Source organism: Salvelinus fontinalis, chromosome 38, assembly GCF_029448725.1.
Source record: "Salvelinus fontinalis isolate EN_2023a chromosome 38, ASM2944872v1, whole genome shotgun sequence".
Lineage (NCBI taxonomy): Eukaryota > Metazoa > Chordata > Actinopteri > Salmoniformes > Salmonidae > Salvelinus > Salvelinus fontinalis.
Genome location: NC_074702.1, coordinates 31,231,018 through 31,255,504, shown reverse-complemented (window position 1 = coordinate 31,255,504; position 24,487 = coordinate 31,231,018). Strand labels below are relative to the sequence as shown.

General features: G+C 44.5%; 1 protein-coding gene across 3 annotated transcripts in view; it reads right to left on the bottom strand.

Annotated features, from left to right (window-relative positions):
* LOC129837240 (2-oxoisovalerate dehydrogenase subunit beta, mitochondrial-like) overlaps positions 1–24,487 on the bottom strand; it is a 92,985-nt gene that overhangs the window by 42,561 nt on the left and 25,937 nt on the right. For 2 of the 3 annotated variants that reach the window (XM_055903248.1, XM_055903247.1), the window contains exons 5-8: positions 23,732–23,887; positions 22,562–22,670; positions 14,488–14,585; positions 12,967–13,077 (exon numbers count right to left, since the gene is read on the bottom strand). In XM_055903248.1, the coding sequence (XP_055759223.1) occupies positions 12,967–13,077; positions 14,488–14,585; positions 22,562–22,670; positions 23,732–23,887 (474 nt within the window). The remainder of the gene's footprint in view (positions 1–12,966; positions 13,078–14,487; positions 14,586–22,561; positions 22,671–23,731; positions 23,888–24,487) is intronic. The other variant, XM_055903249.1, reaches the window with a different exon arrangement.

Below are 24,487 nucleotides of genomic sequence, written 5' to 3'. Positions count from 1 at the left end.
GGTGTATAAAATCGAGCAAACAAGCATGCAATCTCCATAGACAAACATTGGCAGTAGAATGGCCTTACCGAAGAGATCAGTGACTTCCAACTGTGCACCGACATCGGACGCCATATTAACAACTCAGTTCGTCAAATTTCTACACACAATCTCAGAACGGGACTGCCTAGTGCTGAAGAGCGTGAAAATTGTCTGTCCTCGGTTGCAACACTCACTACTGAGTTCCAAACTGCCTCTGGAAGCAATGTCACCGCAATAACTGTTCATCGGGAGCTTCGTGAAATTGGTTTCCGTGGCCGAGAAACCGCACACAAGCCTATGATCACCATGCGCAATGCCAAGTGTCGACTGGAGTGGTGTAAAGTTCGCCGCCATTGGACTGGAGCAGGGGAAATGTGTTCTCTGAAATGATGAATCACGCTTCACCATCTAGCAGTCAGACGCCACTTTGTATAATGTTTTCATACCCTGCATTGCTCGTCTCAGAAGTATATACTGTACTCTATACCATCTACTGCATCTTGATGTAATGTATCATTAGCCATTTTAAAACAATGCCACTTCATATGTTTTCATACCCTACATTACTCATCTCATATGTATATACTGTACTCTATACCATCTACTGCATCTTGCCTATGCTGTTCGGGCATCACTCATTCATATATTTTTTATGTACATATTCATATTCATTCCTTTACACTTGTGTGTATAAAGTAGTTGTTGTGAAATTGTTAGGTTATATTACTTGTTAGATATTACTGCATGGTCGGAACTAGAAGCACAAGCATTTCGCTACACTCGCATTAACATCTGCTAACCATGTGTATGTGACAAATAAATATGATTTGAAATCAGGGTTATGCATAGTGCCAACTGTGAAGTTTGGTGGAGGAGGAATAATAGTCTGGGGCTGTTTTTCATGGTTCGGACCCCTTAGTTTCAGTGAAGGGAAATCTTAACGCTACAGCATACAATGGCATTTTAAACAATTCTGTGCTTCCAACTTTGTGGCAATATTTGGGGGAAGGCCCTTTCCTATTTCAGCATGACAATACCCCCAAGCACAAAGCGAGGTCAATACAGAAATGGTTTGTCGAGAATGGTGGGAAAGAACTTGACTGGCTTGTACAGGGCCCAGTACTCAACCCCATCGAACACCTTTGGGATGAATTGGACCACAGTCTGCGAGTCAGGCCTAACGTCAGTGCCAAACCTCACTAATGCTCTTGTGGCTAAATGGAATCAAGTCCCGCAGCAATGTTCCAACATCTAGTGGAAAGCCTTCCCAGAACAGTGGAGGCTGTTATAGCAGCAAAACTCCAAATTAATGCCCATGATTTTGGAATGAGACGTTCGACGAGCAGGTGTCCACATACTTTTGGTCATGTAGCGTAGATTTGTTTCATTGTGGGGTAGTTACTGAAAGATTGACTTATTAAGCAAAAATTACAAGGTCATGGTTTGGAAGTTTGAAACGAACCACAGCAGCGTGGAGATCTTGTTTACCTCACCATCATAATATGGTTTCCTTAAAACAGTCAAAATAAATCAGTTGTACAAACATGATGCAATGCAAATAGCCTGGGTAGTCATTTCATTACTTGTTCAGGAGTCTAATGGCTTGGGGGTAAAAGCTGTTGAGAGACCTTTTTGTCCTAGACTTGGTGCTCCGGTACCGCTTAACATGCGGTAGCAGAGAGAACAGTCTGTGGCTGGGGTCTTTGACCATTTTTAGGGCCTTCCTCTGACACCGCCTGGTAGAGAGGTCCTGGATGGCAGGCAGCTTAGCCCCAGTGATGTACTGGGCCGTTCGCACTACCCTCTGTAGTGCCTTGCGGTCAGAGGCCGAGCAGTTGCCGTACCAGGCAGTGATGCAACCAGTCAAGATGATCTCCATGGTGCAGCTGTAGAAACGTTTTGAGGATCTGAGGACCGATGCCAAATCTTTTCAGTCTCCTGAGAGGGAATAGGCATTGTAGTGTCCTCTTCATGACTGTCTTGGAGTGTTTGGACCATTCTAGTTTCTTGGTGATGTGGACACCATGGAACTTGAAGCTCTCAACCTGCTCCACTACAGCCTCGTCGATGAGAATGGGGACGTGCTCGGTCCTCCTTTACCTATAGTCCACAATCACCTCCTTTGTCTTGATTACGTTGAGGGATAGGTTGTTATTCTGGCATCACCCAGCCAGGTCTCTGACCTCCTCCCTATAAACTGTCTCGTCGTTGATCAGGCCTACCACTGTTGTGTCATCGGCAAACTTAATGATGGTGTTGGAGTCGTGGCTGGCTGTGCAGTCATGAGTGAACAGGGAGCACAGGAGGGGACTGAGTAACGGATGTGAAATGGCTAGCTAGTTAGCGGTGGTGCGCGCTAATAGCGTTTCAATCGGTTACGTCACTCTGAGACCTTGAAGTAGTGGTTCCCCTGTTGTTGATGTGTGCAGAGGGTCCCTGGTTCGCGCCCGGGTCGGGGCGAGGGGACGGACTAAAGTTAAAACTGTTACATGAGCACGCACCCCTGAAGGGCCCCTGTGTTGAGGATCAGTGTGGCAGATGTGCTGCTACCTACCCTCACCACCTGGGGGCGGCCCATCAGGAAGTCCAGGATCCAGTTGCAGAGGGAGGTGTTTAGTTAAGTGGAGTTAATGTGAGCCATGACCAGCCTTTCAAAGCACTTCATGGCTACGGATGTGAGTGCTACGGGTCTGTAGTCATTTAGGCAGGTTACCTTAGTGCTTTTGGGCACAGGGACTATGGTGGACTGCTTGAAGGATGTTGGTTTTACAGACTCAATCAGGGACATGTTGAAAATGCCAGTGAAGACACCTGCCAGTTGGTCAGCACATGCCCGGAGCACAGGTCCTGGTAATCCGTCTGGCCCAGCGGCCTTGTGAATGTTGACCTGGTTAAAGGTCTTACTCACATCGGCTGCAGAGAGCGTGATCACACAGTCATCCGGAACAGCTGATGCTCTCATGCATGCATGCCTCAGCATGCATGCCTTACATGTCTCAAAGCGAGCATAGAACTGATTTAGCTCGTCTGGTAGGCCCTTATCACTGGGCAGCACTCGGCTGTGCTTCCCTTTGTGGCCTATAATAAGTCCTGCCACATCCGACGAGCATCCGACGAGCATCGGAGCCAGTGTAGTACGATTCAATCTCGGTCCTGTATTGACGCTTTGCCTGTTTGATGGTTCGTCGGAGTGCATAGCAGGATCGTATAAGCTTTCGTATAAGCTTTCTTGTTAGAGTCCCGCACCTTGAAAGCGGCAGCTCTACCATTTAGCTCAGTGTGAATGTTGCCTGTAATCCATGGCTTCTGGTTGGGGTATGTACGTACAGTCACTGTGGGGACTACTGATGTGGTGTACTCCTCAATGCCATCAGAAGAATCCCGGAACATATTCCTGTCTGTGCTAGCAAAACAGTCCTGTAGTTTAGCATCTGCTTCATCTGACCACTTTTTTAATAGACCGAGTCACTGGTGCTTCCTTCTTAAATGTTTGCTTATAAGCAGGAATCAGGAGGATAGAATTATGGTCAGATTTGCCAGAACGCGGTCAGTGAATAATTAAAATGCCTTTAAATGCAGGCCACCATCCACATCGATGGGGCTTCAGTGGAGCAGGTAGACCGCTTCAAGTTCCTTGGTGTCCAAATCACTAAAGACTTAAAATGGTCCAAACACACATGCAGTCGTCAAGAAGGCGCGACAGTGCCTCTTTCCCCTCAGGAGGTTGAAAAGGTTGATTATTGCATTGTTGGGTTAAGAGTTTGCAATAAAGGCATTTCACTGTACTTGTGCATGTGACTTAAAAATCCCATTTTGAAACACAACACAAGTAAAACAGTCAAAGAAATGTATTCAAAAGTTTTTAAAAAGTACGACCAAAAAAACTACAGTACCACTACACCCACAGCCATAGACTGAGGAAAACGTCTGTTACTTGTGACATTGTATTCAAAACACTCCATCAATCCTAAAAAAGTGTTTGCATTTCGCATTGCTTCCATCCCAGTTCATGACAAACAAAGTCTGAACACTCCGTTCCACTGCCGGTACAGTATATTTGCTAGATTTCTTCGAGTAGGACAGCACTTAGTGGGCGAGGTGGGCCAGATTGGTAAGTGGTAAGTCTTATCTAAAGCAAGTGAACAAGCTCTAGAACTCCCGATATAGTAAGCAGCACCACTTCCCAGAAACACAGTCTTGGAGAAAAGGCCACGCTGCCGATATTGCATCCATGTCCCCTTCGTTCTCATACCATCATCTATTTCTCTCTCACTGGCTCTGACGATAGACACATCTTCATTTAGCAGAGAGATCAGTGGGTGCAAACACACAAATCTAGTTAGATTACTCTTGCCTCTTATGGGTTCAGCCAATGGGTTGCGTCACCTCGAGGGACGAGGCCCAACACTTTGAGTCAGTCTAACTGAAGGAAACACACAATTCTATTAAAAGGAACCGATTTTTACAGGAAGTATACACATTAAATCAACACAAGTGCATTATGACCTTTTCACACCATCGTACCAAAAAGGGTAAGCCCATACTCGTGTCACCAGCGGACCCGTAGGCAGACAGACCTCTCCACTGTGCATTAGGGATAACGTATACAAGTCTATGTGAGGGATGTGCTAAAATGTCAATTCTAGGCCGATACTGATTTGGCCAAAAATCATACCAAGAGTCTTCCATTCACTGCTACAAATCAATCAATTGACAAATGGAAAGACTGTATATTATCCATAGTGGATTATCATCAGTTTCTGTAGTGACAATCACACCTTTCATATCCACGCCTTTAAGTACCCACGCAACCCTGGGGCTTTTAAAATTAAAAAAAATTCCACTCCCTGTGAACTTTGAATAAACGAATGAAACAGCCAGTCAGCACCTGCCACACTATACCACCTGCCAACACATCTGTGTTACCATGGCAAGTGTTAGCCTTCAGTGTGAAGTGCCGACTGCCGGGAACACCAGCCCCTCGGGTAACCAAGTTCAGCAAACATGCTATGCCCACACCACTCACTCAGAGCAGACAGGGAGAACATGTCACTGGCCGTTTCATGTTTACACATCCCTTTCCACTTGTCAAATAGGACACGCCAGCAGCTATCTGTGGCAGTAGTGCTCTGATGTAGCAGAAGGATAAAGTAGAGGAGTTCCCTCCATGTTGCGGGAAAGTCAGAGTGGTCTGTTCAGTCTTCGCTCTCCTTTACTTTTTGCTCCGTTACAGTGGGTGTTCTGGCTTTTCTTTGGCAAAGTCGCACATATTTCTGGAGAGGAGGAAGGAGAAGTGAGCACACACACACACACATTTCCAGGGGTCATTAAGGGACACCATATGATGTGGCATGTGTTTCCCGAGGCTGGGGAAATAGGAACGGTGTGTTTTATGGGAGCAGATAGGACTTGCAGATTCCCAAACCAGAACGGACTTGCTGCCTGCGAGGCGGACAAACGCCAAAGCGAAGAAATATTGTGTGCGATGACAATAGCAATGTTGAGAGAGGGGAGAGTACGCAAGTGAGGTCAAGAGGAGGTAAAAGTATTAAAGTCAAAAGGGGATATCGATGACCAAGAGAGAGTTAACAGACCATGACCAAGTGTGAGGAGAGACGGGAGACAGGGAGATATCTAAAATAGCATTTCCCAGCCGTGACCTAAAGGATATGCTATCTTATTATAGTGTCAGCTCCATGGCCCTCTGCTGTGAGATCAATCCCAGGTGAAATAAGCTAATCTTGACAGTTCATAGTGGAACGTATTTCATCAGTGCCTTGGTGACCTTAAAATGAGCCTGAGAAGAAGTCTTTAAAACATCTTCAAACCCACTGACTGAAGGCAATGAGGACACAATGAAATGAAACAGTACATGACCTCTGCCGTTCGGATACTAAAAAGGACATGAACCCTCCAGATGCCTACCACACGGACCTGGGTACAAAACGCCTTTACATGTCTCACTGCAAAATCAAAAACACCTAAATTCACCGGGAATTGTCTCAAACGCATTTTATAGCGGACATGGGCGCATGGAGTTTGGAACCTCAAAGCATGAGCCCGAGCCACATCTTGATCACGTTAGACGGTTCTTTGCTTTGGAAAGACCCAGTCTGGAAGGGTATTGTGTGTCATGGGAGGTCGAAGCAGTCAAAATAGCTATTTTGGAGAGAGCTGAAGCTATGGGTGGAAAGTAATAAGAGCTTCATTGTAGGGAGAGGGCCTAAGATCTTCCAGGACCCAGGCCTTTTTGGCCGACGGGTCTGGTTTGTGCGGCATGGGAAGTGCCATCTCCAATCACCGCTAACTGAGCCACCGCTTTATTACTGACTGCACTCCCTCAACAAACGGTTTCACACTGGCCAGATCGTAGTCTGACCAGGACTGGAAAATGCCTCTGAATCACTGACTAGGCACTAATACGAACCTGGACTAGTATTGAATATGGACAAGGAGCCGTACAATGCGGTAGAAATGTCTGATCAAAATTTGATTGTACAAGAGCCCTTAAGATGTAGGCCACTGGAAAAACAACAACAACAGACTGAAGGGCTGTCAAAGAGGATGATATGGGTTTCTATATACATTTCCACACTGGCTTTTGACCCAGGAGCAAGAGAGAGGGAGACTTTCCACATTATATCATTTGAGCCTGTGGGTCTGGCAGGGCCAAACCAGCCATTTTGTTTATCCCTTAAATGAACGACTATTACATTTACTGGACTGCCGCAGACAGCGGCACAAAATACAGTTTTTCCCTCCATTTCTACAGCAATTTCTGTCTATTCCCTTTGTCAACAAGAGACTTGACTGTATATTTAGATCCCTGTGTCGCCGCCCGGTTACCACCGGGGTGGATGGCTCCCGGATGGAGGGAACAGGAAACCCAGAGCTATCGCGTTAATGATCACATGTACTAAGAGACACACATCTATAAAGACCCACCAGGATCAAACAGATAAGAACTAATTGAACTGACTCATATGGACAATCTGGGCATGGGTGTCCTCGGTTCAACAACGCTGAGGAGAGACGCAGGAGCCGACTGTGACTCATAGATTTATATGGAGTCCTAATTGAACTCCAGTGTTAGGATGTGCGTCCATGAACCAACAAGCCGAGCGTGTGTGTACACACACATACACACACACTCTGCCTGCTCATGAGCCCATCAACCCATTTAATGCAAGGCGATGTTAGCGCACGTAGGTATTCCTAGAAACGCTGGAGATCAAGCGAACAACCACTGAATTAAAAAGCAGACTGAATTCTTTCTGACATGTACTTGAGGCCAAGAATAGCACTGACAGTCGAAATCAACGAATCGGAGAATAATACTATTTACAAGCCTCTGATGGCGACAATTGTGCCAGTTTTTTTATTTCCTCATGTCAGCATATAGACTGGCACATAATGAATCCTAGAAATTCTCAATAGAGTCGGAGAAAGCCAACTCCGATGGAACAGGATAAAGATTGAGGTTACAATGCTCTGTGAGTTATTCCTCTGAGCAATCGTTTGATGAAATGTCACATCGCCCCTTTCGCAGCAAAAGATCTAAGGCTCTGAGGCCAGAGAGGGCTGTGTGACTTGGGTAATTCTGGCCACAGTCGTCCTCTGTAAATCCAAAATAGCTGGTGAGTCAAGAGAAGGAAAGAAGAGGTTTGTGACAACTGTGCCGCCGGCTGACCGGCCCTACATGTGTAGGACTTGTTTCAATAAAATGCCAAAATGTAAATTAATGTGGAAATTCCTGCAATAGCTGCCTTGTGTGAAAGCCCCTGTGTCTGGAAAAAGGCTCAGCATCAGCAGTAGTTCTAGCCACAGAGCCAGGGCAAGCGGGCAGGGAGCACCCAGGGCTTGCCCTCAGTCGGTCAGTCTGGGTGACCAGGGGCACCAAGGTTTGACCTCACTCTCCACCTAACCTTTGAATATTAGGCCTACTTTAGGATTGGAAGTGGAGGATTCCGGGTAGTCAGAGGGGCGACAGAAAGAGTAGCGTAAGCACACATAAAGGGGGTCTGGTTCACATTAGAGATTAAGCAGGGACTTGGACCAGATTGCATTTTTAGGTAGGATGAATGATCATTTAGTTTAGTCATAGACATAGACATATTCCTGGACAGCAGCTCATTTGATTTAAAAAGGTTCCACTCACACTCAATAGTTCTGGGCTGGTGTCTGAAATCCCGGTTACGTCAATGCTAATGAAATAACATTTTTAGTTCTCTGTTACTCTTGGATTTATACAATATGGGTTAGTGAAACCAACCATAAAAGGGAAACATTTTCCCTATCGTCAGGCAGCTATGCCCCCTAAATTTCTGTGCAATGTGAGTACAATCAATCTAGCTCTTCAAATGCAGATATGGAAAGGTAGACTAATTTCAAAGGCGACCTTTATGTGCTATACATTGTAGCACCTAAGGGGACCTACACTGGTAAAAACCTCTAATTCAACCTCTCAGCAGCCAGCACTTCCCAACTAAGACGACAGGAGTATTTCACACAAGAAATCCATTATGGCACTCAGTGGATGAATACTTGTGTCTAGTCTTCACCCACCCCCCATTGCAGAGGCAGACCATTGGCCACAGGTGGGAAAATAAAGTACGCACTCAGTCAGGGCAGACCATTTGAAATGATGATACTGAAACATGGGGCATTTGGTTTTCTGTGCGTTGTGACCCAAACAGGCACTGCTAAGACAGACACATTTTTAAAAACCACAGTACTTCAGCATAGCCATTTCTGGGTAACAGAACCCATTTCCCCTGTCCACTAACCCACCTTTCGTGCATAAAAGGAGCCAAAATTCGAGTTCATGTCAGGGTTGTTTTCATTAGCTGGCCCCACTGTCTGAAAACATAAAAGGGATTCTCTGCTTTCACTTTGAGAGGAATCAGTAGTCTTACGTAAGCTTCTTTTCTTTTTAAACAGACACCCGCATTTGTTCCTCATTTAAAATATGGACCATGAAGTTCTTTATGCTTCAGATTTATTAAAAGATAAAACAAAATATTTTAATGTTGCATTCATGGCAAATCGGGTACAAAGAACATGGCGATTATTTAGCCTGTGGTTAATTCATCCTCTCCAGTTAATTGCGTGATTAAAAGGTTCTCTACTCATCCACGACAGCCAAATAATGCCACATGGGGCATATAGGGCAACACACAGAGACTGCTGCACAACAACACATTCCCTGGCAGTGTTGTCGGCTTTTGAATTTCACGGCTATTGGACTGAGGGAGGACATAACGCCTTACCAAGAGAAAACAGAGACATACGTAATAAGAGAATGAGGAGATAAGGGGGCTACAAACTGACACGGAAATGGGGAATTAAAAAAAGGTATGAGGATGGATAATCCACAACACGTTTAGCTGAAGGAGAGGAGAGAAGGGAAAACAGTGGAGTGGAAGACAAGTGTTGTTGGCAAGGTGAAGACGGAGGCCTTGCCCCCGAGAACCATATGCGGTGTATAAACACACTATTCAATTTCATATAGCCGGTTTAATGGGGCGGCCGTTGCTGAAAATCACCCCGTTTATTTGAGAAAATAGTCTCTGAACAAAACAGCCCATAACAGACTGTTGCTGACTTCATTTGATGCGTCCCCGTGCCAAGACAATAACAATATATGCCATTGATTCCAATTGGCCTCACTATTAAATTACTGCCCTGCGACCACAATTTTGATCTTGTGCCTTAAGATTTACTTGGCAGCGGCAGGCCTCGCAGAGTTTACCAACTGTGTCATGTGCCGCACCAGAGGGACTTTAAAATTGCATGATAAAACAGACACTATAAAAATCCATCCGGCACTTTTGCCAGAGTGCCGTGTCCCCAGCAGTTTGCCACGTTCACAACAACACAGTATGTGGCGGCACATGTGAAGTGGACCATTTAAAATGCGTGGCATTGGCACATCTCGGGAGGTGACAAAATACAGTGCCTTCAGAAAGTATTCGTATCTCTTGACTTATTCCACGTTTTGTTGTGTTACAGCCTGAATTCAACATGTATTATATTTATTTATTTCTCACCCATCTGCTGGTAAAGTCATCTCCCAGTGTCTGGTGGAACGCAGACTGAGCCAGGTTTTCCTCTAAGATTTTGCCAGTGCTTAGCTCTATTCTGAAAAACTCCCCAGTCCTTAACGATTACAAGCATACCCATAACATGATGCAGCCACCACTATACATGAAAATATGGAGAGAGGTACTCAGTAATGTATTATATTGAATTTGCCTCAAACATAACACTTTGTATTCAGGACAAAAACTGAATTGCGTTGCCACATTTTTTACTTAAGTGCCTTGTTGCAAACAGGATGTTCTGGAATATTTTTATTCTGTACAGGCGTTCTTTTCACTTTGTTAATTAGGTTAGCATTGTGGAGTAACTACAATGTTGTTGATCCATCCTCAGTTTTCTCCTATCACAGCCATTAAACTTTAACTGTTTTAAAGTCACCATTGAAATCCCTGAGCGGTTTCCTTCCTTTCCAGCAACTGAGTTAGGAAGGACGCCTGTATCTTTGTAGTGACTGGGTGTATTGATACACCATCCAAAGTGTAATTAATAACTCAAAAGGGATATTCAATGTCTGCTTTTTATTTTTTCCATATACCAAGAGGTGCCCTTCTTTGCAAGGCATTGGAAAACCTCCCTGGTCTTTGTAGTTGAATCTGTGTGGTTGAATTTGAAATCCACTGCTCCAGCCACCCAAGACACAGACCAAGTCGGGAACCAACAGGACCCTAAACCGCTTGTATCCCCAAGCTATAATACTAATCAATAGCTGCACAGAATATCTGCATTGACCCTCTTTGCACTAACTCTTTTGACTCATCACATATGATGCTGCTACCAGCGTTTATTATCTATCCTGTTGCCAAGTCACTTTACCTCTACCTACACTACCGTTCAAAAGTTTGGGGTCTCTTCGAAATGTCCTTGTTTTTGAAAGAAAAGCATATTTTTTTATCCATTAAAATATAAAATTGATCAGAAATACAGTGTAGACATCGTTAAATGTTGTAAATGACTATTACAGGGGCTGAGTCACTGGCTTACTGGTGCTCTGTCATGCCGTCCCTAGGAGGGGTGCGTCACTTGAGTGGGTTGAGTCACTGACGTGATCTTCCTGTCTGGGTTGGCGCCCCCCCTTGGGTTGTGCCGTGGCGGAGATCTTTGTGGGCTATACTCGGCCTTGTCTCAGGATGGTAAGTTGGTGGTTGAAGGTATCCCTCTAGTGGTGTGGGGGTCTGTGCTTTGGCAAAGTGGGTGGGGTTATATTCTTCCTGTTTGGCCCTGTCCGGTGGTGTCATCGGATGGGGCCAGAGTGTCTCCTGACCCCTCCGGTCTCAGCCTCCAGTATCTATGCAGCAGTATTTTGTGTTTCGGGGGGCTAGGGTCAGTTTGTTATATCTGGAGTACTTCTCCTGTCTTATCCGGTGTCCTGTGTGAATTTAAGTATGCTCTCTCTAATTCTCTCCTTCTCTCTTTCTTTCGGAGGACCTGAGCCCTAGGACCATGCCTCAGGACTACCTGGCATGATGACTCCTTGCTGTCTCCAGTCCACCTGGCCGTGCTGCTGCTCAGTTTCAACTGTTCTGCCTGGGGCTATGGAACCCTGACCTGTTCACCGGACGTCCTACCTGTCCCAGACCTGCTGTTTTCAACTCTCTAGAGACAGCAGGAGCGGTAGAGATACTCTTAATGATCGGCTATGAAAAGCCAACTGACATTTACTCCTGAGGTGCTGACTTGCTGCACCCTCGACAACTACTGTGATTATTATTATTTGACCATGCTGGTCATTTATGATCATTTGAACATCTTGGCCATGTTCTGTTATAATCTCCACCCGGCACAGCCAGAAGAGGACTGGCCACCCCTCAGAGCCTGGTTCCTCTAGGTTTCTTCCTAGGTTTTGGCCTTTCTAGGGAGTTTTTCCTAGCCACCGTGCTTCTACACCTGCATTGCTTGCTGTTTGGGGTTTTACGCTGGGTTTCTGTACAGCACTTCGAGATATCAGCTGATGTAAGAAGGGCTATATAAGTGCATTTGATTTGATTATTGTAGCTGGAAACTGCAGATTTTTTATGGAATATCTACATAGCCGTACAGAGGACCATTATCAGCAACCATCACTCCTGTGTTCCAATAGCACGTTGTGTTAGCTAATCCAAGTTTATCACTTTAAAAGGCTAATTGATCATTAGAAAACCCTTTTGCAATTATGTTAGCACAGCTGAAAACTGTTGTTCTGATTAAAAAAGCAATAAAACTGGCCTTCTTTAGACTAGTTGAGTATCTGGAACATCAGCATTTGTGTGTTCGATTACAGGCTTAAAATGTCCAGAAACAAAAACTTCTGAAACTCGTCAGTCTATTCTTGTTCTGAGAAATATAGGCTATTCCATGCAAGAAATTGCCAAGAAACTTAAGATCTTGGACAACGCTGTGTATTACTCCCTTCACAAAACAGCACAAACTGGCTCTAACCAGAATAGAAAGAGGAGTGGGAGGCCCCGGTGCACAACTGAGAAAGAGGACAAGTACATTAGAGTATCTAGTTCGAGAAACAGACGCCTCACAAGTCCTCAACTGGCAGCTTCATTAAATAGTACCCGCAAAACGCCAGTCTCAACGTCAACAGTGAAGAGGCAACTCCGGGATGCTGGCCTTAAATTGGGAATTCATTTTTGTCTTCTTATGCCTTTAAGGGGAAAGCAATCTAAACGTAATCAGATTACGTTACTGAGTTTGGGTAACCCAAAAGTTAAACTACTGCTAACAATTTTTGGACAGGTAACTAGTAACTAACATAATACATTTAGAAAGTAACCTACCCAACCCTGAGTGAGTGAGTGAGTGAGTGAGTGAGTGAGTGTGTGTGTGTACACAAATGATATAGCCTAGCATGCCTCTTACCTTGCAAACGGTCTCAGTGTCCCAAGGCAAGATGGTCTGTAGATCTATGAGTTCGCAGGACACACCCAGTTTCTCCTGAGCCATGTTGGCCACTTCCCTCAGCACATGGATCTGCAAGGCAGGAGTCAGCGATCAAGACCGTGTATTCCATTCTAATCCACAATGGATATTAGAACATTTTATAATGCCATCAATAACCCCTTTTAGAATCAGCAGAAAACCACTACACAGCACCCCTTATTAACTTTCAAGTCAGTTTAGACTAATGAAGGAAGTTGCTTGGATAGACTCCATGTTTATTGGCAGATTAGAACGCTGTATGTTTCCAGATAATGACTGCTGTGCCTGTGAATCATCGGCAATCTAACAGCAGGACATACTGGCTCCATCGTTATTATCCCCAAGCTGTGCATCAGGGCTTTGAGTGTGTCTATGAATGTGTGTGAGGGTTACTGAACAAAATCTATTCATGTGTGGGTCTTGGGTGATCGTCATGAGTCATAACCAGACAGCCAATTGATATAAAAAAAAACACAGCAATCTAAGGACTTCTAATCCATTTAGACAAGATTCGACAAAAGGCATATTAAAATGATAAATATTCTGGTTTTAGTCAACAATGCCAGAGATGACTACTAATATACTGAATATTGCTGAAGCAACAACAGAGCCTAGAACTTCTGTCAAGATATGAACAGGTTTAAAGTGTGCAATAAAATGACATTTTACAATATAACAGTAGGACTAGCAAAATGAACCCCTCTGTTTCGCTCATTAGCAGGCCTTCACTGCAGGTTCCAGGCGCGGTTCCGACCGCTCCACTCGCTGGGAGTTGTTTTCTTTTCGCTCGTCCATGGAGGGCTGATGGATTACCGGAGTAATGGGGTGACATTTTAAAAAGCCCCGATTTCGACTACTTGGGTGTATTTTTCATCTTTGCAAAGTTGACGGCTTTGATGGAGTTGATTTCCCAGTCATTCCCGGCCCTCCGGCTTAGACCCCCTCTGCTTTACAGCTGTACCTACATTAGTCTATTTCTCTTGGTGGGTTAAGCCCGTTAAGTGGGCGAGCAGAATCTTTGTAAGAGACAACGACACCAAGAGCGCTATAGAGACCATAATCCTCTCCTGAGGAAACTAAAATCAGGGGGACAGGAGTTGAAGACAATGGAAGGCCTTGTGTAGACGTGGACCGTTAACACCGTGGCGCAGCGTCGGTCCAACGGAGACGTCAGTGTAGACACGATAAACCACCGACCCCTGGCGAGAAAGCCCCTGTTGAGAGGCGTGGGCTTGTGATGGAGCTAGGAGTTCATCCACGGCTCGTCCCCGTCGGCTTAAAAAAATGTCAAAGACCGAAGACGTAGCGCGGATGTCCCTACTCTGCCCGCCTCCAAACCATAAACTATGACTTCTGGCTAAGGTCATGACTCATGCACGGTCATAAATAGATATATAGCTCCGTCTCCTCTATGGCTCGAGTATGTAGAATCAACCCACGGCTCCTTCTTCCACGTCTCACCTGTGTTCCCCACGCGACCAGAGTGACGTCACTTCCTTCCTGTATAACCTCGGCCTGCGAAAGTGGGATGGTGTAGGCCTCTGTAGGGACCTGCTCCACTGCAAAACAAACAAAGAAAAAACAAACACAACCTCTAATCTCAATTGTTTCAAAAACCTGTACTCTCATCTCCTCCCCTTCATCTGCACTGATTGTAAATGACTTGACAGGTGAAATCCCTATAGTGGAAGCTAATCTTGCAAATTCTTGCAGATCAGTCCAGTGAAGGAGAATATCTTATACGTACGGCCAACATGACCTGATACACATATGCAACTACAGTACTACACACGACAGGAATATGATTGGGGGTCAATCCCGAACACACATGAATCACTCTGTTATGGCCAACTGTGGTCGCGCTGTCAAACGATGGTCCATAACCGCACGTAGAGCTCAATGATGGAGAGGATGACAAGGGAAATAACCGGCACAAATGAAAGCCTACAATCTGTGCTTCCAGTTAGGAACAAAGTCTCTGGCCCATTTGAGATGCTTTTTCCAGACCTCATCAATCACAAGGAGCCTTGTGCGCGCCTCTCTATGGTCCTCTGTAGCTATGTTTGTAGAGCATGACGCTTGCAACACAAGGGTAGTGGGTTCAATTCCCGGGACCGCCAATAGATAAAATGTATGCACGCATGACTAAGTCGCTTTTGGATGACAACGTCTGCTGAATGGCAAATATTATTACTTTCATTATTAATTATTATAATAATACATCTACGCACTAACAATATATAGTGAACAACTATAGGCCAGTCACCCTGATCAATTTGGAAAACAAAATATTTGCGGGATTGGATATAGTTCAAAATGTGTCCCACACACACAATGGACATTACGTTCACGCATCAGACTTTCTCTTGGATCCTTTTCCAAAGAGACTAACCCTTTGGCACCCTATTTGTAGAAATCTTGGAGTTCATAAACACTTGATGGCAACAAAAAAAACGGAGGCAACAACATAGCCTATTGTGTAGTTATGTGGTAGCAACATTACACAGGTCTTTGGCACTCTTCATACACAGCTTTGACCCTGACAAGCAAGATAAGACCTTCAGAAAGTGTGTGCGGGTGTTAAGTGGGGAGACTGGTGCTCTTTAAAAGTCTCTTGCATGGTAACACATGAACTGCAACTGTCATTGGGCGTACTATTGATACTCAAGGGAGACATTACGGTTTCCGACTCCACGATATACTTCCCAGAACAGTCGGAATGACTTCCACCCATTCCCCCTCTAGAGGTCAAGACACAGGCTTCCGACTTCTAGTTTCGGGCAGTCATTTCAAACGAGTGAAAAGAGCTACCTCTGGCAAGCCTTTTCCCAACCCAATCCTGAAGTCAGTGTGTGTGCTGGTACATGGTTCAAATGCATCATGGATTGAATGGGGCGTGAATGATCGATTCACCTTTCGGCCACATGGGACATTTCTTTACAATGAAATGGCTTCCAGATTTAAGTGATGTCAGGGCTTTTATTTTGGTTAATCAGTACCTCTCAGAGCAAGTCATCTAATCATCAGGGTGATTCAGAAAGATGTGGAATTGGAAAAAGAAAAATGCACTCTTTCAAAATCAAAATAAACTCCAGTGACGGAATTTCAAACGATTTCTCTCTCGGGAACATCTTGAGACACTTATAATACGTAAGCACACAATAAGCTAAAATTCGAAAGTTTTTTCCAAAATCTACTAAATTAAGCTTACACAGAAAGCCACAACAAGCATCAAGTAAAACCCCTGCCACCATCGAACAAACCAGTGAACTGCTGGTGACTGGATTCAGCGATCTTTATATAGTGGAATTTCATCAACCTCCTCCGGTGTACATAGCTTCCCCGTTTCAGACCGTGACACAGCAGTCATTTTACAGTAGTTGTGACCAATCTTACTCAGGAAGACCAATATCAGGCGGTGATTGCCTTTTTCATAATAAAGTACCCAATTCCCCTAAAGGAAGTCCACTCAGCAACCAGCTGTGAGATCATAAGCTCACGTATAACAGTCTTCATAAAAAAATATTCTCTTAATATGGGCAATCTGTCACTAACTAGCCTACATTTACGGTTGAAGTCAGACGTTTACATACACCTTAGCAAAATACATTTAAACTCAATTTTTCACAAATCCTGACATTTAATCTTAGGATTAAATCCCCTGTCTTAGGTCAGTTAGGATGACCACTTTATTTTAAGAATGTGAAATGTCAGAATAGTAGAGAGAATGATTTATTTCAGCTTTTATTTCTTTCATCACATTCCCAGTGGGTCAGAAGTTGACATACACTCAATTAGTATTTGGTTAGCATTGCCTTTAAATTGTTTAACTTGGGTAAAATGTGTCGGATAGCCCTCCACAAGCTTCCCACAATAAGTTGGGTGAATTTTGGCCCATTCCTCCTGACAGAGCTGGTGTAATTGAGTCAGGTTTGTAGGCCTCCTTGCTCGCACATGCTTTATCCAGTTCTGCCCACAAATTTTCAAAAGGATTGAGGTCAGGGCTTTGTGATGGCCACTCAAATACCTTGACTTTGTTGTCCTTAAGCCATTTTGCCACAACTTTGGAAGTATGCTTGGGGTCATTGTCCATTTGGAAGGCCCATTTGCGACCAAGCTTTAACTTCCTGACTGATGTCTTGAGATGTTGCTTCAATATATCCACATAATTTTCCTGCCTCATGATACCAACTATTTTGTGAAGTGCACCAGTCCCTCCTGCAGCAAAGCACCCCCAAAACATGATGCTGCCACCCCCATGCTTCACGGTTGGGACGGTGTTCTTCGGCTTGCAAGCCTCCCCCTTTTTCCTCCAAACATAACAATGGTCATTATGGCCAAAAAGTTATATTTTTGTTTCATCAGACTAGTGGACATTTCACCAAAAATGTACGATCTTTGTCCCCATGTGCAGTTGCAAACTGTAGTCTGGCTTTTTTATGGCGGTTTTGGAGCAGTGGCTTCACCCTTGCAGAGCGGCCTTTCAGGTTACGTCGATATAGGACTTGTTCTACTGTGGATATAGATACTTTTGTACCCGTTTCCTCCAGCATCTTCATAAGGTCCTTTGCTGTTGTTCTGGGATTGATTTGCACTTTTCGCACCACTGAGCGGTATGACGGCTGTGTGGTCCCATGGTGTTTATACTTCGTACTATTGTTTGTACAGATGAACGTGGTACCTTCACGTTTTGGAAATTGCTCTCAACGATGAACCAGACTTGTGGAGGTCTACAATTGTTTTTCTGAGGTCTTAGCTGATTTCTTTTGATTTTCCCATGATGTCAAGCAAAGAGGCACTGAGTTTGAAGGTAGGCCTTGAAATACTACATCCACAGGTACACCTTCAATTGACTCAAATTATGTCAATTAGCCTATCAGAAGCTTCTAAAGCCATGACATAATTTTCTGGACTTTTCCTAGCTGTTTAAAGGCACAGTCAACTTAGTGTATGTAAACTTTTGACCCACTGGAATTGTGATACAGTGAATTATAAGTGAAATAATTTGTCTGTAAACAATTGTTGGAAAAATTACTTGTGTCATGCACAAAGTAGATGTCCTAACCGACTTGCCAAAACTATAGTTTGTTAACAAGAATTTTGTGGAGTGGTTTAAAAAAAATAGTTTTAATGACTCCAACCCAAGTGTATGTAAACTTCCGACTTCAACTGTAACTACGGTCCTGATGAAGCCAGTTCTTGTGGTTCCATCCCCTCTGGCTGGTAAGAAAATAAAATGACTGCTTCAACGAAAAACATTACATGACAACATCCAAACAAGCATCGCTCAGAGGGATTAGGACCCGGCACGAGGTAGTGCTTTCTGCGCTTTTCGGAAATTAAAGTAATTCCCTAACTGCTACCAGTTCTGAGAGCCCTGTGGGAAACAGACGAGCGATTGTTGGTGGGGAAGGAACAAAATGTAGTCATTTCGCTATGGGAAACATAGGAGATATATTGAGAAGAGGAAAGGAGAGAAATATCCATTAGGTGGTATGCCATGGAACTATTTCAGTCAGACAAGAGTGTGTCTTTCTCCTCGTAGAAAACACACAGAATCTCTCCCTCTCTGACGTAGTTTGATTAAGTCTCACTGTGTCAGACACTGTACACAATTTGGACCTGACTACCCCACTGTACTTCCAGGTAACTGGGTTTAGTCCATCTGAAAATGAAACAACAAACCCTACAGAAAGAAAGATTTAGGGTTTTGTTGAGGGATATAACTGGCGTTGCTTCATTCACATTTTGAGAGACTGAGACAGTAAGTGTCATGACTCATGATTTACTCTGCAGTCGGAAAAAAAAAGGCTGCTCTTGACTTCCTGAGAAGCATCAAACACAATTTGACATCCAAAATAAAGATAAGGAGTGGAAAAATAAATGTGGCAACTGATTTTCTGTGCCAAGAACATTGCAAAACTGAAACATCATATCCTTGCAGGCCCTAAAGAGGTGGAATTCAACTTGATTGTTAAACCATATTACTGTGACTAACAGTTCACCTCACCATTTAACTGTCTGACTAGAGATGGGTTTCCCAAATTTGGCCCTTGGGTGATTTTATTTGCCCCCCCCCCCCCAAGTTCTTTTAGCAAAAATGTAATATTTGTCTTTGGACATAAAGACTAAAATCACCAGGAAAATCAGTTATTTTAATTGAGGAAGTTCACTACTATTCCCACGCATAAATAGAGAGTGATCGTATCACAATGTAATCAAGGTTGGAAATTATTCTGTTTTTGTCAAATACTACATCTGTTTGGGATACTTGCGGTCAATACTGGCGGTCACGTTATAAATAATGTGTAGACATTATTTATAACTATGTTCTCGCTCTCCGACCATGGAGACCCCTGCACTTGAGGCAATAACACTTCAGACAAGCATAGAAATGGCAGAGGTGCAAAATGAGTCGACACTGCCACATATCCTATATTCTACAATTTGGAAGCGTACACTGACGCTAACTTAATGACTGCATCGTAAACTGCACATTGATGACAGCATAGCTACACGCATTTAGCAGAATGTTGCATAGTGTTCTGTATATATCAATGATGTCGCTCTTGCTGCTGGTGATTCTCTGATCCACCGCTATGCAGACGACACCATTCTGTATACATCTGGCCCTTCTTTGGACACCGTGTTAACAAACCTCCAGACGAGCTTCAATTCCATACAACACTCCTTCCGTGGCCTCCAACTGCTCTTAAATGCAAGTAAAACTAAATGCATGCTCTTCAACCGATCGCTGCCCACACCCCCCGCCCATCTAGCATCACTTCTCTGGACGGCTATGACTTAGAATATGTGGACAACTACAAATACTGTAAACTCTCCTTCCAGACTCACATTAAGCAATCTCCAATCCAAAATTAAATCTAGAATTGGATTCCTACTTCGCAACAAAGCCTCCTTCACTGATGCTGCTAAACATACCCTCGTAAAATTGACTATCCCACCGATCCTTGACTTAATTTTACAAAATAGACCAACACTCTACTCAACAAATTGGATGTAGTCTATCACAGTGCCATCCGTTTTGTCACCAAAGCCCCATATACTACCCAGCACTGAGACCTGTATGCTCTTGTTGGCTGGCCCTCGCTTCATATTCATCGCCAAACCCACTGGCTCCAGGTCATCTATAAGTCTTTGCTAGGTAAAGCCCCGCCTTTGCTAGGTAAAGCTCACTGGTCACTATAGCAGCACCCACCCGTAGCACGCGCTCCAGCAGGTATATCTCACTGGTCATCCCCAAAGCCAACACCTCCTTTGGCCGCCTGTCCTTCCAGTTCTCTGCTGCCAATGACTGGAACGAATTGCAAAAGTCACTGAAGTTGGAGACATATCTCCCTCACTAACTTTAAGCATCAGCTGTCAGAGCAGCTTACTGCTCATTGCACCTGTACACAGCCCATCTCTAAATAGCCCATCCAACTACGTCATCCCCATATTGTTATTTCTTTTTTGCTCCTTTGCACCCCAGTATCTCTACTTGCACATCTATCACTCCAGTGTTAATGCTAAATTGTAATTATTTCGTCACTATGGCCTATTTATTGCCTTACCTCCCTAATCTTACTACATTTGCACACACTGTATATAGATTTTTATTTTTTCTATTGTGTTGTTGACTATACGTTTGTTTATCCCATGTGTAACTCTGTGTTTTTTGTTGCACTGCTTTGCTTTATCTTGGCCAGGTCGCAGTTGTAAATGAGAACTTGTTCTCAACTGGCCCACCTGGTTAAATAAAGGTGTAATAAAAAATACATTTTTTTTTAAAGTGTTACGAATTCCCTAACAGTGCCTCTTATCAGCACCTCACAACCCTTTCAAGTTGCACACTCCACTCCCCATCCAGCCAGGAGTGGTGTCTGAAAGTCTATGGGTACCATACACTGACCTCTCAAACTCTCTGACCTCTCTGACCTGTCCCTGATTGGTTGCCAAGCAAGTAGCTAGGGCAGTTGCTAGGGGGCTGGACACCCTTCTGACTCCCCAGGTCTCACACTACACAGTCTCCTTCAAGCTCCTACAACTCAGCCCTGCCCAACACAACTGGACTCCGCCATATATCTCGGTGGACTTGTGGGATGGTGTGCGTGCACCAAGTGAGTTGCGTGACGTGTATACTGTTATTCATAGTTAGTCATATAACTACTGCCTATTGTGTGTTGCCTCTCTGTTTACTTTGTGACGTAATCTAGGATTGGGCTATGTCAACCTTTGTCCTATCGTGACTATGTACATGGTATACGATGGTATCGCTCCCTATTGCCCGCCTCAAATTTATTTTTATTTTTTTACATAAATGTGTAACAAAATCTCAGCTAAAACCACCATTGGGCTATAGTGTGAAATCACATGCTACAACCGGACGAATCATGACGAAAGATAATATTGTTGAAAACCTGGGCAGAGGCTAAGTAAAGGGAAGTCTTTTCTGATATTAATTTCTGGTGGAGCTTCATCATGGAACCGGTTTGTTTGTTTGTTTCTGTCTGTGTCTGTGTGTCGTTGCATACCATGATGGAGCAAAGTGTGAGTCACACAGGCTGTCTTGCCATATTCATTCTGTGAGCTGCTGCACGCGACTACCACTTGAGAGCTGCATGCTCTTACTACCAGACAGATCACTCCGCTAGGCTGTGTGTGGCGTGCATGTCATAAATAATTGACAAAATGAAGTAACAGCTTCGGGATATGTGTCCGTTTCGTCTGTTTTTTCATCAATTACGTAGATTGAAAATAGCATTATTACAATATTTCTTTCACTGGCCCAAGTGGGCCACTGACGTCGATGATTGACTGGCCCGGACGATCTCCAAAACTTCTCAGGCCAGCGTGCAACCCTGTATGTGGAGCCCTGTATGGTAAAGGGAGATTTGATTAAACAGAGTTTAACACAATCCCAGAAGAGACGGAGGGAAAGACGGACATAAGGCTCGTTTGGACCGAGTGGTTTCAATACCTGAGAAGAAAAATAATGTTCTGGGCAAAATCACTTTCTAATGCCTTCATCAAAACAGTCTCTCAACAGTCAGCTTGAGTATCTCACAACTTGATTTATTTGACTCTTATCACTCAAAGCTATCAATGTGTGGAACTTATAGGCTTTGTTGAGAGGGTTAATAAGAGGCCATTCAGTTGTGAAGGCCATCAATCCCTGCTCTAAAGGTCTAAAAAAACGATGTAGGCCAGAGGCAGGCGCCCGAGGCCAAAGAGAACAGCCAACCAGAGGACAGGACACAGGCCAGGCCAGAGGCTGTCAGCAGTTTATGGCCCATTTCGACCAGCTGGTTCACACTTGCGATTGAATCTGGTGAACTCACTCACACTCAGTCCAGAGCCAAGCGGACAGGGCATAGTTTGCTTGCCGTTCTGCTCTCACACAAAAATAACAAGCCGTATGTCACCAAGGAGACGAAAAGGCTGACAAAAGGTCACTGAGAATGCTTGAGGAAACTGAGCATAGACGTGTTGTCGAAACACACATCACCTGGGTCAGATTGGCTCCTTCACTCACCCGCTGCTCTGTAGAGGATCTTGGGCTCGAAGAATATGCAGGGGTTCTGATCTGCGATGCACGACAGCAGCAGTCCCTTACACTGGACCGGACCTCTGGGTATGACAACCTGGAGTGAAATACATAGATAGTACATTACCCTTTCACACTATCGTGCCAACCTGAATTGTACTGCTTGGACATTTTCTTATAACGTTATCCCTTTTTCAGCACGGTTCCAGCAACTATTAAGGGAGCGTACCCAGGACAACAATACAGCTTGCCTTGACTTAGTAGTGCAAATAGGGCGTTTCTGCACCAACACAGACCATACTATTCAACTGGTACGCAAACAAACGACCCAGATGATGTGCAATTGGGTGGAAAGCAGAAGCCGGCTTCCTCTATATCCGAGCTAGGCATTTGAGCCGTCTCGGACCACTTGCAGTGTTCATTACCTTGACCTTTGAAAAAGACAACGAAGGATGTTTACTGTACTGACCATGGGTGTAAAGCGCTAACTGGTGCTGTGGTGCTTGGCTGCGTCGGAGAACTTTAGACTTTTATTCCTTTCGTGATGGCGTGGCGGGGGCGAATCATATTTGACATTTTTTAGCACGCACTCGTTTCCCTCCGAGCGTACGTGCATTAAATGCCGGCTTAAATCACACACGCTCACAGATCAGCCGGTTGAACCCCAGGTGATCGCACAGGGTGCACAGTGAGTCAGGTATTTATTTGAGAGTCCATGTGCATAATTTCCCTTTCATTTCTGTGGATGTAAAGCAATAATGCAGCAGCCGCCAGGGTTCGGAAATTAAGGGAGTGGGTGCATGAATAGGACAATTGCAATTTGAGGTAGATCTTTGTTCTACCCTCATCAAATCAACAATCCAAAACAGTCCAGTAGGTGTTTAAGCAAGGTACATACACAGAGATAGACTACACCAAAATATGTGTGATAAGTGCAGCGCAGTGAAGCGAAGAGAGAGGTTGGCTAACTGATACGGGGAGAAAGATGTGTGTGCCTTCGATCATAAAGACAGGCTCATTTTAGGAAGGGGCAAGCAAGTGCAGAAGTAAATAGGTTATAAGGTGCTTTAAGAGTACCGAGTACAGGTGAGGTGGAGGAGTGAGTGAGTGAGGATGGGATGGGGGGGGGGGGGGGGGCGATAGGGATGAGTGTCTAACCTTGATGCCTGGGCAGTGGGCGAAGAAGGCCTCTGGACTCTGGGAATGGTAGAGCGAGCCGTGGCCCACGCAGCCCCACGGCGCCCGGATGGTGAGGTTCCCGCAGTCAAATAGGTTGCCGGAGCGATAGCGGTACTTGGCTGCTTCGTTTACAATCTGAAGGCGGACAGACCGAGAGACATGAATAATAACATCACCACTCATCAAGTTGGTCAGTCGGAGCTCGACATTCATAACAATACCTCAGTCTCCCACAACAGAAAGACTACACGCGATTGTGTAGGCTCGGCCCTAATTGATGGCTCTCTGTCACCTTCGGCTGCATGGCAAATGGCTCAGCAAAACACAAAAAGACAATGCCCGAGGACCAGTACGCCCTTCCCACCTAAGAGGGGCCAAACCTCTCCAACAGAAACCAGAGAATTGACTACAGAAATGTGTGTAAGGTACCAAACATGGCTGCAATAGTGTTATACTATATACAACTTAGCTTCAGAGTTCTATTCAGATGACATCTATATGGATGCCTGATCTCTATGGTTACTTGTAGTTGCTCAGAGTGACCTCTGTTGACACTGTATAAAATTGTCCTACCCAGCCCACCACCTCAGGTCATCACACATAGATGTGACCCACTTCCTAGAGGATGTTGGCTGGTTTGATGCAATATCTTAGTTTTACTACCTTTGGTTTAGTCTGCGGGTTGGTCAACAATTGATTTTTTAATAGATCTGGTAATAAATGGGATGAGGGTCT